The sequence below is a fragment of the Pan paniscus genome, chromosome 1 (assembly GCF_029289425.2).
Source record: "Pan paniscus chromosome 1, NHGRI_mPanPan1-v2.0_pri, whole genome shotgun sequence".
In the NCBI taxonomy this organism is placed as follows: Eukaryota; Metazoa; Chordata; class Mammalia; order Primates; family Hominidae; genus Pan; species Pan paniscus.
In genome coordinates this window covers 94,497,209-94,511,652 of record NC_073249.2, presented here as the reverse complement: position 1 = coordinate 94,511,652, position 14,444 = coordinate 94,497,209, and the positions used below count along the sequence as shown (strand labels likewise).

The 14,444-nt window shown below is 42.5% G+C and overlaps 1 protein-coding gene across 7 annotated transcripts in view; it reads right to left on the bottom strand.

Annotated features, from left to right (window-relative positions):
- Positions 1–2,481: 2,481 nt before the first annotated feature.
- Positions 2,482–14,444, bottom strand: part of ASH1L (ASH1 like histone lysine methyltransferase) — a 227,669-nt gene continuing 215,706 nt past the window's right edge. For all 7 annotated transcript variants that reach the window (XM_063604700.1, XM_063604699.1, XM_063604702.1 and 4 more), the window contains 8 exons: positions 13,618–13,704; positions 11,414–11,504; positions 10,835–10,973; positions 10,545–10,717; positions 9,156–9,322; positions 6,544–6,584; positions 5,305–5,606; positions 2,482–4,964 (listed from right to left, as the gene is read on the bottom strand). In XM_063604700.1, the coding sequence (XP_063460770.1) occupies positions 4,873–4,964; positions 5,305–5,606; positions 6,544–6,584; positions 9,156–9,322; positions 10,545–10,717; positions 10,835–10,973; positions 11,414–11,504; positions 13,618–13,704 (1,092 nt within the window). In that variant the 3' untranslated portion in view covers positions 2,482–4,872. The remainder of the gene's footprint in view (positions 4,965–5,304; positions 5,607–6,543; positions 6,585–9,155; positions 9,323–10,544; positions 10,718–10,834; positions 10,974–11,413; positions 11,505–13,617; positions 13,705–14,444) is intronic.

Sequence of the window (14,444 nt, the reverse complement as noted above, 5' to 3'; positions counted from 1 at the left end):
TGCCGTGAGCCGAGATTGCGCCACTGCACTCCAGCCTGGGCAATAAAAAGCAAAACTCCGTCTCAAAAAAAAAAAAAAAAAAAAAAATTAAAGATAATCTCAAAAAAATGTAACAGTAACATATTGTTTTTGCAATCATGAAGAAACCATTATGTAACAGTAGGGCACTCTGATCTAGTCTTGAACCTCAAGTCCTTATAGGAATAGAGATTGAACTGTTGGAGTAAGCTGTCTTGCTACTTCTGAGCAATTGTATTCTAGCTGAACTCCCAGCCTGGTTTTTTTTTTGTTGTTGTTTTTTACGGAGTTTCGCTTTTGTTGCCCAGGCTGGAGTGCAATGGCAGGATCTTGGCTCACCGCAACCTCCGCCTCCCAGGTTCAAGCGATTCTCCTGCCTCAGCCTCGGGCATGTGCCACCACGCCCGGCTAATTTTTGTATTTTTCAGTAAAGACAGGGTTTCTCCATGTTGGCCAGGCTGGTCTTCAACTCTTGACCTCAGGTGATCCACCCGCCTCAGCCTCCCAAAGTGCTGGGATTACAGGCGTGAGCCACCGTGCCCGGCTTCCCAGCCTAAATGTTTAACTCATGTCTGGGACAAAGTTTTAGTAGGCCTTTCAGTTATCTGCAGGAATGGGTTTATCTTCCTTAATTAGTAGGGTCACTTTTGTCTATTTATGACACTTTTCTATTTGTGGAGGAGTACACAGACTTTGGAGTTCTGGCTCCAACACTAGTTACTGGGTGACCTTTGGCAAGTTACTTAACCTTCCTGAGCTTCAGTTTTCACTCTTACAAAATGGGAATAACTTCAGAGGACTATTATGAAGATTAACTATGTGATCTTGGGCAAGTTACTTAAATTGTCTTTTGTTTCAATTTCCTCATTTATTGGGATTTGGTACCTACCACAAAGGGCTTTTGTGAGGATTAATAAACAAATATATGGAAACTGTTTATGATAGAAATGGTCTAACACATAGTGGCCTAAAAAAACGTGGCCTAAAGTTATATATTGCCGGCCTCAGTGGTTGTTACTGAGAATTAATGAGATGATGATGCATGTGTGTGCAAAGGATGGAGATGTAGAATAGCATGGCATGGTTTTTTGTTTTTGTTTTTTTGAGACAGAGTTTCACTCTTGTTGCCCAGGTTGGAGTGCAGTGGCGCAATCTCGGCTCACTGCAACCTCTGCCTCTCGGGTTGAAGCGATTCTCCTGCCTCAGCCTCCGGAGTAGCTGGGATTACAGGCATCCACCATCATGCCCGGCTAATTTTTTGTATTTTTAGTAGAGACAGGGTTTCACCATGTTGGCCAAGCTGGTCTCGAACTCCTGACCTTAGGTGATCCGCCCGCATGGCATGTTTAAGAAATAGCTGGGGCTGGGTGCGGTGGCTCAGGCCTGTAATCCAAGCACTCTGGGAGGTGGAGGTGGGCGGATCATTTGTGGTCAGGAGTTTGAGACCAGCCTGGCCAACATGGTGAAACCCCTGTATCTACTAAAATACAAAAAAAATTAGCCAGGCATGGTGGCAGGCGCCTATAATCCCAGCTACTTGGGAGGCTGAGGCAGGAGAATCCCTTGAACCCGGGAGGCGGAGGTTGCAGTGAGACGAGGTTGCACCACTGCACTCCTGCCTGGGTGAGAACGAGACTCCATCTCAAAAAAAAAAAAAAAAAAAGAAAAGAAAAGAAACAGCTGGGCCAGGCGTGGTGGCTCATGCCTGTAGTCCCAGAACTTTGGGAGGCTGAGGTGAGTGGATCACTTGAGCCCAGGAGTTTGAGACTAGCCTGGGCAACATAGGGAGATCCCTGTCTCTACAAAAAATAACATTAGCCAGGCGTGGTGGTGCGCCCCTGTAGTCCTAGCAACTCAGGAGGCTGAGTTGGGAGGATTGCTTGAGCCCAGGAAGTTGAGGTTGCAGTGAGCTATAATGCGCCACTGCACTCTGGCCTGGGCAACACAGTGATGCCTTGTCTCAAAAACAAGAAAATTTAAAAAAACCCAATGAAACAGCTGGACTACGTTGGGCAACATGGTGAAACTCCGTCTGCACAAAAAGTGCAAGAATTGGCCAGGCATGGTGGTGCATGCCTGTAGTTCCAGCTATTTGGGAGGCTGAGGCAGAAGGATCATTTGAGTCTGGGATGTGGAGGTTGCAGTGAGCCGAGATTGTGCCATTGCACTCCAGTTTGGGTAACAGGGAGACTCTGTCTCAAAAACAAAAAACAAAAAAGCAACTGGACATTTGGTGTGTGTTATTATTGTGCTGATTGATTAGGCTGAGTTCAGACTAGAAAGATCTTAGTACTGAAGAAATGACTTTATCCAGTAGTCAACGGCAGTGAGTGTGCTCATGTGCAGCCTAGCATGTTTATGATGTTGTTTCAGAAAGATCCCCTTGGAAACAGGATGAGGTTGTCTTGGAAGATAAATGGGGGATAAGAAGGAGGAAAAAATAGCAAGCTCATCAGTCCACAGTTAGGAAAAGTTTTTTCCATTTAATACTAGACTTTCAAGGATTGAGATGCAAGCTTTGTATGCAATTACATCCAATGTTAAAATTGGTAATACATAATTTACAAAGATTAACATCAAAACAATCATCTATTTAGATATGCTTTTGTAAAAAGGAAATATATTAGCAGCATTTATATTTTCCGCAATCACACAGCCTACAGACATGCAGACTAACTCTGTATCTATTTGCAGTGATGTAGTGCTTTGCCCCGCATTTCAAACACCAAAACCCGCCTGGCAGCTGGGGGGTTCTTTTTATTTCGTTATTATAAAATAACTGAAAAATAAAAAAAGGCATTAATTTCTACACCAGTAAGAAAAAACAAGTTTTTGCACTTACCTAACATTTGATTGTCTAAAAAACATTTCAGTTTTTTTTTAGTCTTTCAACAAAAGAAAGATAAAATGACAGAGCGTAGTGTCTTTTGCTTCTGTTCTCGCATTTTACAAAGTTTTTTTTTCTTTTTCATCTTTTTTAAAATTTTAGTGTTTAACACTATAAAGGAAACATTGAATTTTAATCTCTTTCTTGTCATTTTCTCGCTTTTGACTAAAAGGAGACCCCCAAAGTGCCCCTAGTCCCACCTCCCTCCCACCCACTCCCTGCAATGAAAAACAAAAGAAACCACTCAAACGGGCTTGGACATGCGATTTTTCCAGCTCCACATGTGAGTATCTTATACCCAGGTCTCTTAGTAATGTACAGTGCTTCTCTACAGTAAGAAAATACTCCAAACTATTTTCTTAATTCTCTTTTTTCTTTAATAAAATATTTATTTTGCTTTTTTCTCTGCTCAAGGGGATCATTGGCATCCCCTCTCTCTTTTGTTTTTTCCTCAAGAATGACACAGAAAGGGGAAAAAGGAAAAAATATTTAATGGAATGGAAGGTGGTCAATGTGTCTACCTAAACGAGTCAGAGCATCGTCACCATAAGAGGAAATGTACAATTAGGACAGCATTGGTCCAATATTAGAAAAAAGTAATGGGGACATGTTTACTATTGTATTGCTTACCAATCACACAGCAGGTGTGTGTGTGTGTATATATATATATACACACACACACACATATATATACACACACATACACACATATATACACACACACACAACTTGGCACATTTAAAAACCATCTTTTCTCTTATAAGAACATCTAAAACATATATGCATATGTATGTCTGAAAAGACAACAAAGCTTTTTAAATTTTATTTTTAAAGAGACAGTATAGTCTGTTAACTTCTGGTCAAGAGAGTAGGAAGGAAGGAGACACCCTGGATATACCTCCTGATGTCATTCAGGAGGGTGAGGGAAGATGGGCTAGGGGTGAAGAGAAATACACTGTCTCTTTAAGAAAGGGACATTGAAAACTGTACAATTAAGAAAACAAGAGTAGTGTTTTCAATTGATAATCTATACTCACAACAAATACTCTGATAGGTGAATACTGCTGAACAGTTTATGTAGTGACTTTTGTTGCAGGGGTGGGTTTAGAGTTCTTTTTATGTAGGTTTTTAAATGATTTTATTTTGAACTGAATCTCCATTTGCACAGCACAGCAGACACACAAGAACTACAGCGCATTAAAAACAGCATGTGTGCTGGCGGGGGCCTGGCTTTCTCATTAGAAAAAAATATGTTTGACAGGTTATGAAGGGTAAAACAAAAATAATTGCAAGAACTACCGTGCCCTTCTGACCCCATGGGGGCCTTCCCTATCCCATGATTCCATTTTGGGGAGTAGAGGTAGGGAGGGGGCAGCAGTTACAAGTGCTTTGAGCTGTCAACTCACATTTTACTTTGACCTGGTTGGGCAAGAAAGGAGAGACAAACTTCCCTAGTCAGGTATCTAGGAAGAAGCCTCAGCTACTGTTTCTGTTTAAGGTCTCTGGGGTAGCTCTTGGAGCCAACAGAGAATAGATGGGGTAGGAATAGGGATCCTGGCCCTATCCCTTTGGATTTTGAGTTATACCTGGGTATAGGAAGCAGCTTCTTCGCAATGCCTGTGGGATCTGAGGATGACAGAAAAACCTAAGCTGTGGGGTGGGGCAAATGCTATAAAGTACCAGTAGGTTCTGGTCATCAATGTGGTCCTCCCTCCTCTCTACGTTATTAACCCTTAAGGTGAAGCAATGGAGAGGAAAATTAATTAACCTGAACTGTCTTGGACAGAACCCTTTCCTCTCCCTCTCCACTAGCTCCAAGGCTTATTAAGTACCTAATGTCAACAACATGGCCCCATTCCCCTTGCCCAGATGGACCCTTCCCACCCCTGTCTATACCCAGAGAGCAGGAGGCAGGACTGATTAGCTCCACTGGATCCCAGATGCTTGAGGTTCTCATTCTTTGAGGGTCACTTTCGAAAGCTGTTTTCTGGGATAAACAAAGTACGCCTTCGCAGTTTCCTGCCTGATCCTTCCTCCAGCAAGTAGGTCACATCAATGGCTGAAAACAGAACCAAGGAGGCTCATCAAAATACCAATCTCCTACTCCTTATTCCAGATTTGAGCTCTAAGGAGAGCACACGAACTCAATGATTCCTTTTCTGACCTATAAGCAATTTAGCCCATCCTCCACCAACCCTACGTGAAAAAGGTGGTTCTTTAGAGGAGATCATCTCACCTTCCAGTTTCACTACCAAGATATAACTAAAAGCAAGCCTATAAAAGAACTATACCATTTTCTTAGAATACTTTGGATGCTGAACCAGTAATTACAATTTTTTTCCATTCCCTCTCATTTCGCATTTATCTTAAACCCTAGATATGAACCTGATTCTTCTTACCATTTTTTCCAGGGATTTTTTCAAGGAGATTGAGCAAGATCTGGTTGAGTCGTTCCCGTTGGTTATGCCGTCGTTCCTCAGGGGTACAGGTTGACTGGGGTTCTTGACTACTTTCCTCTGTTTTTTTTTCACCCTCACTGACGTTAGCAGTGGCCCCTTCCCGTTCTGGCTCCTCCAGGCTGGATATCTCATTGGCTGCTTGCTCTTGACTGGCCAGAACCTCTTCAATCAAGGGTAGAGCATCATCCTCCTGGCCCAAGTCTTTTAGGGGTGGCTTTGAGCGCTCAGACTTCCAGGATGATCTGCCAGAAGGATATCTGAATTTAGTGTAAGACACTTGAGGAGGAAAAGGGGATGAAGGGTAGGAGGCCTCAAGATGGCTTGAGATCCTGGAGTCCAGCAGTTAGAGCCTTAGCTTGAGGTAAGAAACTTGACTCTCGTTTTCACTTTATATTATTTGAATAAAACACTACCTTTACCAGAAATTTATTTGTAAAATTCAACTTTTATTATTTCTCTTAGGAATATGCACAAATGGTATAGGAATCCATAAAATATACAAGGGCTAATAAAATTGCTTAGCTGGTTCTAAATGACTGCTTCATGACTAGAGAAGTACGGCACAACCTTGTGATGCCAATAATCCAACTACAATAATAAATATTTAAATGGAGTTTTAAATTTTCGTGCTTCCCTTTTTCATATCAATAGTCTAATATTTTCTCCCTTATGGTAAGCTATTGGTGTAGGTAAAGCAGTTGTTATGCCCCCATTCAACAGATGAGGAGACTGAAGAAAAAGCCTTCTGTCATCTTTCTTCAGGAATAATCCTCACATACAAAATAAGCAAAAATAAAAACTATGAACCCATAGTTCATAGCTCAGTGAAAACTGTACTGGCTACATCTGTTCCTTGATAGAGGTACCAAGAGCTGATATACCTTGAGGTAATGGGGAAAGCTTACAGACATCTAAAAGAAACTTTTCTGAGTCTGGAGTTCTGTTCCAAATCTCTGTCTCTACTCCCTGCACATCTCTCTGTTGCTCCAATTAAGGCTCCATAATGGGACCACATCTACTGAAATTTAGTTCTTCCATAGTGCTGGCACTACACTGGGCTACTCTGCAGAGAATACCCAGTCCTAGAAGTGGAGCTGAGTGGGTAGTTGTTTGTTTTCTTGATCCATTCAAGCTCTTAGTCAATCCCTTAGGATCCTCATATCCCCCCATGGGACTTACCGTCCTCCATTCCTCTTGTAGTTGTCTGGGACGTAATGAGGCTGCAGAGAAGAAAAGGAAGAGGTAAGCATATTGTAGAAGCTGGGAGAGCTAGCTCTTCTCTGGGGCCAGTCAGGATAAGGAACACAGTAGGGCAGTAGACAAGTTGGGTGACTTTGTTTTAAGATGAGAAATTTAGTACTTCTATGAATATGCAGGCCACAATGATTATCAGCATTTTGTGCTCCCAGGATGACAATGGGAGGGATAAGTGCACAATTTTCTCTACCCCATTTCACCTTTTAAATACAGTCATACGTCGCTTGGGGACATATGGGGATATGTTCTGAGAAATATGTCATCAGGTGATTTGATTGTTATGTAAACATCATAAAGCATCCTTACACAAACCTAGATAGTATAGCCTACTATACACCTAGGCTATTTAGTATAGCCTATTGCTCCTAGGCTACAAGCCTATGTATACAGCACAGTACTGTACTGAATACTGTAGGCAATTGTAATACCATGGTAAGTATTGTGTATCTAAACATAGAAAAGGTATTACATTGCGGTATGTTACGACAGCTATGACATCACTAGATGATAGGAAGGAATTCTTCAGCTCCATTATAATCTTACGGGATCACCGTTGTATATGCAGTCCAATGTTGACTGAAACATGTTGCACATGACTGTAGTTAAGGCTGGGGTTTCAAAGCTAGTCAGTAAGCTATTGATTGAGCAAGCAAAACCAAATAAGTCTAGATGCGAGGAAAGACCTGGTGGTGGGCAGAGAATACAAAAGACGGTCTGGAAAATTAAAAAAAAAAAAAAATAGGGAAAATAGGAACATATTGCTTTGTTTTCTGGTTAGCTTATTTTTCTTTCTTTTTTTTTTTTGAGAGTCTTGTCCTGTTGCCAGGCTGGAGTGCAGTGGTGCGATCTTGGCTCACTGCAATCTCTGCCTCTGGGTTCAAGCGATTCTTCTGCCTCAGCCTCCTGAGTAACTGGGATTACAGGTGCATGCCACCATGCCCGGCTAATTTTTGTATTTTTAGTAGAGATGGGGTTTCACCATGTCGGCCAGGCTGGTCTCAATCTCCTGACTTTGTGATCCACCCGCCTCAGCCTCCCAAAGTTCTGGGATTACAGGTGTGAGCCACCGCGCCTGGCCCTGGTTAGATTATTTCTAAGGATTCCAGGGTGACAGCTATGACTTTTGACAGGCCCACTAAAAGAAGACTCAAAGATGAGGAGCTCAGCCAGGGTTTTATTAGAACAAACAGATGAATGGATGATCAAAATCTTTATGGAATGATGAATGACAAAACGTATAATTGGCACACGGTTCTCAACAATTTGAAAGAAAAAATACCAGGAAAAAGCCTGACAATGAAAATGTTAATAATGGTTATTTTCTGGATAGTGGAGTATATATATAACTTTTTTCCTCTTATGCTTCTATACTTAATTTTTTTTTTTTTTTTGAGACAGGGTCTCTGTCACTCAGGCTGGAGTGCAGTGGCACAATCAGCTTACTGTAACCTCAAACTCCTGGGCTCAAGTGATCCTCCTGTCTCAGCCTCCCAAGGTGCTGAGATTACACACGTGAGCCACCATGATGTTTATACAATAAACACCACCACAAATTTTGTTTTGTTGTTGTTGTTGTTTTGTTTTGAGATGGAGTCTCGCTCTGTCACCCAAGCTGGAGTGCAATGGCGCGATCTTGGCTCACTGCAATCTCTGCCTCCCAGGTTCAAGCGATTCTCCTGCCTCAGTCTCCTGAGTAGCTAGGATTACAGGTGCGCGCCACCACACCTGGCTAATTTTTGTATTTTTAGTAGAGACGGGGTTTCAATGTTCACAATTTTTTTTTTTTTTTTTTTGAGACGGGGTCTCGCTCTGTCACCCAGGCTGGAGTGCAGTGGCGTGATCTTGGCTCACTGCAAGCTCTGCCTCCTGGGTTCACGCTATTCTCCTGCCTCAGCCTCCCGAGTAGCTGGGACCACAGGCATCTGCCACCACACCTGGCTAATTTGTTGTATTTTTAGTAGAGAGGGGGTTTCACCGTGTTAGCCAGGATGGTCTTGATCTCCTGACCTCATGATCCGCCCACCTTGGCCTCCCAAAGTGCTGGGATTACAGGCGTGAGCCACCGCGCCTGGCTCACAAGTTTTATATAATGATTGTGTCTTCCATTTTTAATGCAGGCATAAAAAGAAAAAGCACTGAATTATTTTCTGTGAAGGTTCTTCTTTTACGGGTGTGTTCTCAATGAGAGAGAGGAAAAAAAGGAGTTTTTCAGGGTTCTTGCTTCTTAAAATTATGGGTGTGAAAGACAAAACAAAACAAAAATCTACAGAATGGGGCTCGCCAGCAAAGGTTAAACAGACGAAAGAGAAAAGAGGAAAGGTATAACACTATATCAACAATTTTCTGAGATACAGTCTATGTGAGGAAATGTACTTATGCTGTTCAAATGTCCCAAATAGAGACAGAGATATCCATAGTTTGGGATGGAATTTGGATGAAGAAGCAGAGAACTACGTGAAGATTTTCGCTCAGTGAATTTCATGCATGAACCAGATTGTCCTAACATGTAGTGTTAAGAAAGGAAGGAGACTCACCGAGAAATCTTTTTTGGGAGTGAGCTTCTTGGGGAAGTGATCAAAAGCATAGGGTTTGGTGCAGACAGGATAGCGGTTCCGGTGGATCTTGTAAAACAGGTGTGCTGACTTGTCAAGCCGATAATCACAGATGTACACATCTTGCTCCTTTACTCCTTTGGGTCTCCCTATGGGTCCAACCAGTGTTAAGGAATCCTATTTAGCCATTTCTCCCCCTGAGCTGCCCAAAGACCCCATACACACCAATGGGAGAGCAGCTAGACCCTTAAAACCCTACATGGTAGCTATTTAGAGAGGCAGGACAACTAAGCATTTGGTAGTTGCTGGACAAAGAGTTCTCAGACACTAGTGTCAACAAAGGATAAAGTAAATATACAGCAGAATGGATGGAAATAAACCAGAAATGTAAACTGAGTGCTGCAGGTATGTGTGAGGGAGTATTTTGAGGGAAAAACCGAGCAGGTTACGGGCAGTTACAAGAAAAGAACAGAGGCATAAATTTGAGGGAAGCACATTTGTAAATGAACACTTTTTAACTGAGACAAGGAGGACTCATCAGTATCACACAGAACTGCAAGCAGTCTGTCAGTTTTGGAATGGAATACGTAGTCTTTTAGACTATTTTGCTATGATTCTGAGAGAACAGTCTAGGAAACTGAACTCTGCTAATAGTGACAAATAACATATATTGAGCTTTTACTCTAAGCCATAAACTAGGCTGAGTGCTTTTGTAGATTATTTTATATAATCTTTTAAGAACTCTTTAAAATAGATAGTCCTTATTTTCAATGGGAAACTGATACTTAGATTAAGTAAATTCCACAAAGGAACATAGATAAATTGTGGTAGAGCTGGAATTTGAAATTAGTACACAGTATTAACAAAATTAACTAAATTTAATAAAAAAGAATAAACTTTTATTGAGTACTAAGCACTAGGTAAAAGAAAGGAAAAAATATAGTAGAGCTCTCTGAAGTTTCATAGCTAGCCTTGGAGAATCTTTCATCATATACAGGCAATCATATACAGGCAAGAAGAATGGGGTGGGCAATGAACAGGAGACATGAGGTCATTGAAGTCTTTTTTTTTTTTTTTTTTTTTTTTTGAGGCAGGGTTTCATTCTGTTGCACAGGTTGGAGTGCAGTGGTGCGATCTTGGCTCACTGCAACCTCTGCCTCCCAGGCTCAGCAATCCTCCCAGTAGTTGGGACTACAGGCCTACACTGCCATGCCCAGCTACAGAGGCAGAGTTTTGCCACGTTGGCCAGGCTGGTCTCACACTCCTGGGCTTAAGCAATCTGCCTGCCTCGGCCTCCCACACCGCTGGGATTACCAGCGTGAGCCACTGCACTTGGCTGAGGTCATTTTTTAACTAGCCCAGATCACTTACCTTTACAATACGTATAAAGGTCCAACACACAGCAGGTCCCCACTACAGCCTCCAAGGGAATGATCTCATAGAGTGGCACCCGAAATAGTTCATTATGATAGAACCGACGGGATGGAGAGTGGTGTGTTTCGTGGGGACGGAAATAATGGTGACCAAAGGCAAACCGTTCCTCTCTAAAACAATGGAAAAGTGAGAAGGGAGAGGTTTAGCTGATTAGCAAGATCCTAGTGAACATTCAGCTCCACTGGTACAGCACGGCTGGAAGAAAAGGACAGGACCTCAGCACGTACTTTTCATTCTTCCAAAGCTTCTCAATGCGAAAGATATCAAGTTTATCTCGGTTAATGTGAGATAACAGTCGATAGGACTGACGGACCGGGTGGCCATCAGGGGTGCGCCGACTATCCCTCATCAGATACACACAGTCACCTAGGAAGACCCAGAACACAGAAGAAACATAAAACAATTCTTGTATGAATTCTGTTAGGCATCTGTTTATCTGACTCAGGGTCTACATAGAACTCATAATCTGAAACAGTATAAATACAGAGAGCTAAAAGCAGCAGTGTTAAGTGATGATAATCAATTCTAGACTATGACAATAATATAAGGGAGGCATTCCATTTCTTGAGCTTCCTATATGTTTTTCCCAGTCTTAAAATTAGCTTTGTAACATGTCTATCATTTCAAATTAGTATTATTTGGTGGAGAGGTGATGCATGTAAGCACAAGGACTACAGATATAAAAACTTATATTCTATTGCTATTTGAGGCCGTATGGAGACAATGACTATGATGGAGACAGCAGAGACTTCCTACTATTCAGAAAGGTCACCTCTGACAAGTAGGGTTAGCTCCTGTATACATACCCTGACGAAGCAGCAAGTCATCTCGGAGCAAACAGATGAAGTAGACACAGCCAGGTTGGGCATAGTGGGGCCGAGGGATCATGGGAACCTCCTGATAGGAGCAGAAAGCCAATGTATAAGGGCTGGAATTACTACATTCAGCCTACTTATTTCTCAACCTAGAATTCTCAATCAAAACTTACTGTTTAGTCATTTCAATATACCACAGATATACAAAAAAGATGAAAGCAACTAGAGCTGTTAAACCTGGAAAAGTGAAGGTAGAGGACAAAACTGATAGGCTGAGTATCTCAATCTATGTTTTATGAAGCACTAATTGTGTAGTTGCTCTACGTAATCTAGGGGCCATATGAAAATGTGTGAAGGGAGACTAATTATTACAATGATTGGGGTATGCTACTGGTATTTAATGCCCAGGGTCCAAGGAAGCCAAACATTCTGAAATGCATCCCTCACAACAAGAACTATTCACCTAAACATGACAACAGCAACATTGTTAAGAAATACTGCCTAAATCTCTTCTTTTTTTAAAAATGACTTGCCCAAAATCACACATATAAAGATAGCAGAGCCAAGCACAGAACCCACTTAATGACTTAGGCAAGCCACTTACCCTCTCTCCTATGAAGTGAGCCTAACACTAACCTTTGCTGATTCTGAGTCCAGTGCTCTTTTCACTTAAACCACTGTCTAACATAAATGACGTTAAGGGTACCAAGTTCCAGATTTTGTAAGCTATTCCTTTCATGGACATCTGATAGTGTTTATAAAAACCTCAGTTTTGTTTTTTTTTGAAATGGAGTCTCGCTCTGTCGGCAGGCTGGGGTACAGTGGTGCGATCTCAACCCACTGCAACTTCCGCCTCCAGATTCAAGTGAATTCTCCTGCCTTAGCCTCCCGAGTAGCTGGGACTACAGGCACGCAACACCACGCCCAGCTAATTTTTGTATTTTTAGTAGAGACGGGGTTTCACCATGTTAGCCAGGATGGTCTTTTTTTTTTTTTTTTTTTTTTTTTTTTGAGACTGAGTCTCACTCTGTCACCCAGGCTAGAGTGCAGTGGCGTGATCTCGGCTCATTGCAACCTCTGCCGCCCAGGTTCAAGTGATTCCCCTGCCTCAGACTCCCAAGTAGATGGGATTACAGGCGCCTGCCACTGCACCTGGCTAATTTTTTTTTTGCAGTTTTTAGTAGAGATGGGGTTTCACCATATTGGCCAGGCTGGTCTTGAACTCCTAACCCCATGATCCACCCGCCTTGGCCTCTCAAAATGCTGGGATTGCAGCCGTGAGCCACTGCACCCGGCCGAGGATGGTCTTTATCTCTTGACCTTGTGATCTGCCCGCCTCGGCCTCCCAAAGTGCTGGGATTATAGGTGTGAGCCACCATGCCCAGCCTTTTTTTTTTTTTTTTGAGACAGAGTCTTGCTCTGTTGCCCAGGCTAGAATGCAGTGATGCGATCTTGGCTCACTGCAACCTCTGCCTCCTGGGTTCAAGTGATTTTCCTGCCTCAGACTCCTGAGTAGCTGGGATTACAGGCACCTGCCACTGTGCCTGGCTAAGTTTTGAATTTTTAGTAGAGACAGGGTTTCACCATCTTGGCCAGGCTGGTCTCGAACTCCTGACCTCATGATCCACTGCGCCCGGCCTTTTTTTTTTTTTTTTTTTTTAAGAGATGGGGTCTTGCTCTGTCACCCAGGCTGGAGTGCACTGGCATGATCTTGGCTTACTGCAACATCTGCCTCCCGGGTTCTAGCAGTTCTCTTGCCTCAGCCGCCCAAGTACCTGAGACTTCAGGTGCACGCCTCCATGCCCGGCTAATTTTTTTTGTATTTTAGTAGAGATGGGGTTTCACCGTGTTGCCCAGGCTGGTCTCGAACTCCTGAGCTCAGGCAATCCATCCGCCTTAGCCTCCCAGTGTGCTAGGATTAAAGGCATGAGCGACCGTGCCCGGCCCAAAACCTTAGTTTTATATAGTGCCATTCCTTCCACAGATTTCTAAGTATTTTATTTTCCCTTTGATCATACTCCTGAAATAGGGAAGAACAGAATTATGACCCTTAATGTAAAGTTTAAGAAACCAAGGCCCAGAGAGGCTGAACAACCTATTAAAGGAAATTCTGCAAAGCAGGAGCAGGACAGGTGAGATACCATGTGCTACCTCTCCTACTTATAGATCAGAGTTTTATCAGAGGTTCAGCTTACCCTGTCCACAGGCCTTGGGTCACACTGCTCACAAAGGTAGTGCTCCACATCTGAGTTCACTCCCATACAATCACAGTGCTGCCATACCTGTAGAAAAACATACAGTTTGGGGAACATGGAGGCTATGACTTATTGAGAGTGTCCTGGGATCCCAGAATAAAAAATTAGCAATAGGTCAGGGTAAAGTAAAAGAGGAACTAAGGGATAACTGGGTGAATGATAAATTAGAGATAAATGGTAAAATAGGAGGAAAACAAAATAATGACTGTTCTAAGCAAAAGTATACCGATTGACTCATAATCTATAGATCTGGGCAAATAAAATGGGGAGATGGACAGAGAATAGGAAAACCAATAGACTACTGAACTATTACTAAGTAATTTAAGTAAATGCTACAGCTATTCTGCTTTCAGAATACAGCTACAAAATGTTTTATTTACTCCTGTCTAACTTTAGCCTCCCAACAATCCTATGCGTTACTTACAGCCACTTTACACATCAAGTTATGCATTCACATATATTAGTGGGGACACTAGGGCTCAAATCCAGGCTTTGACCTCTTCATCAGGAGCCCTACATGTATTAACATATTTCACTCTATCAGAGGATTCAATTAATAAAGTATATTATCACTAATGATTCAAAAGGCAAAGCACTATATGAAATACTGTCATTTTCCTTGATCCAGATTATGTGAGAAGTGTACAGTGGAAAGTGGGCAGAAAGAAGGAAAGAGCCAGGCGTGGTGGCTCATGCCTGTAATCCCAACGCTTTGGGAGGCCGAGGTGGGCAGATGACTTGAGCTCAGGAGTTCAAGACCAGCCTGG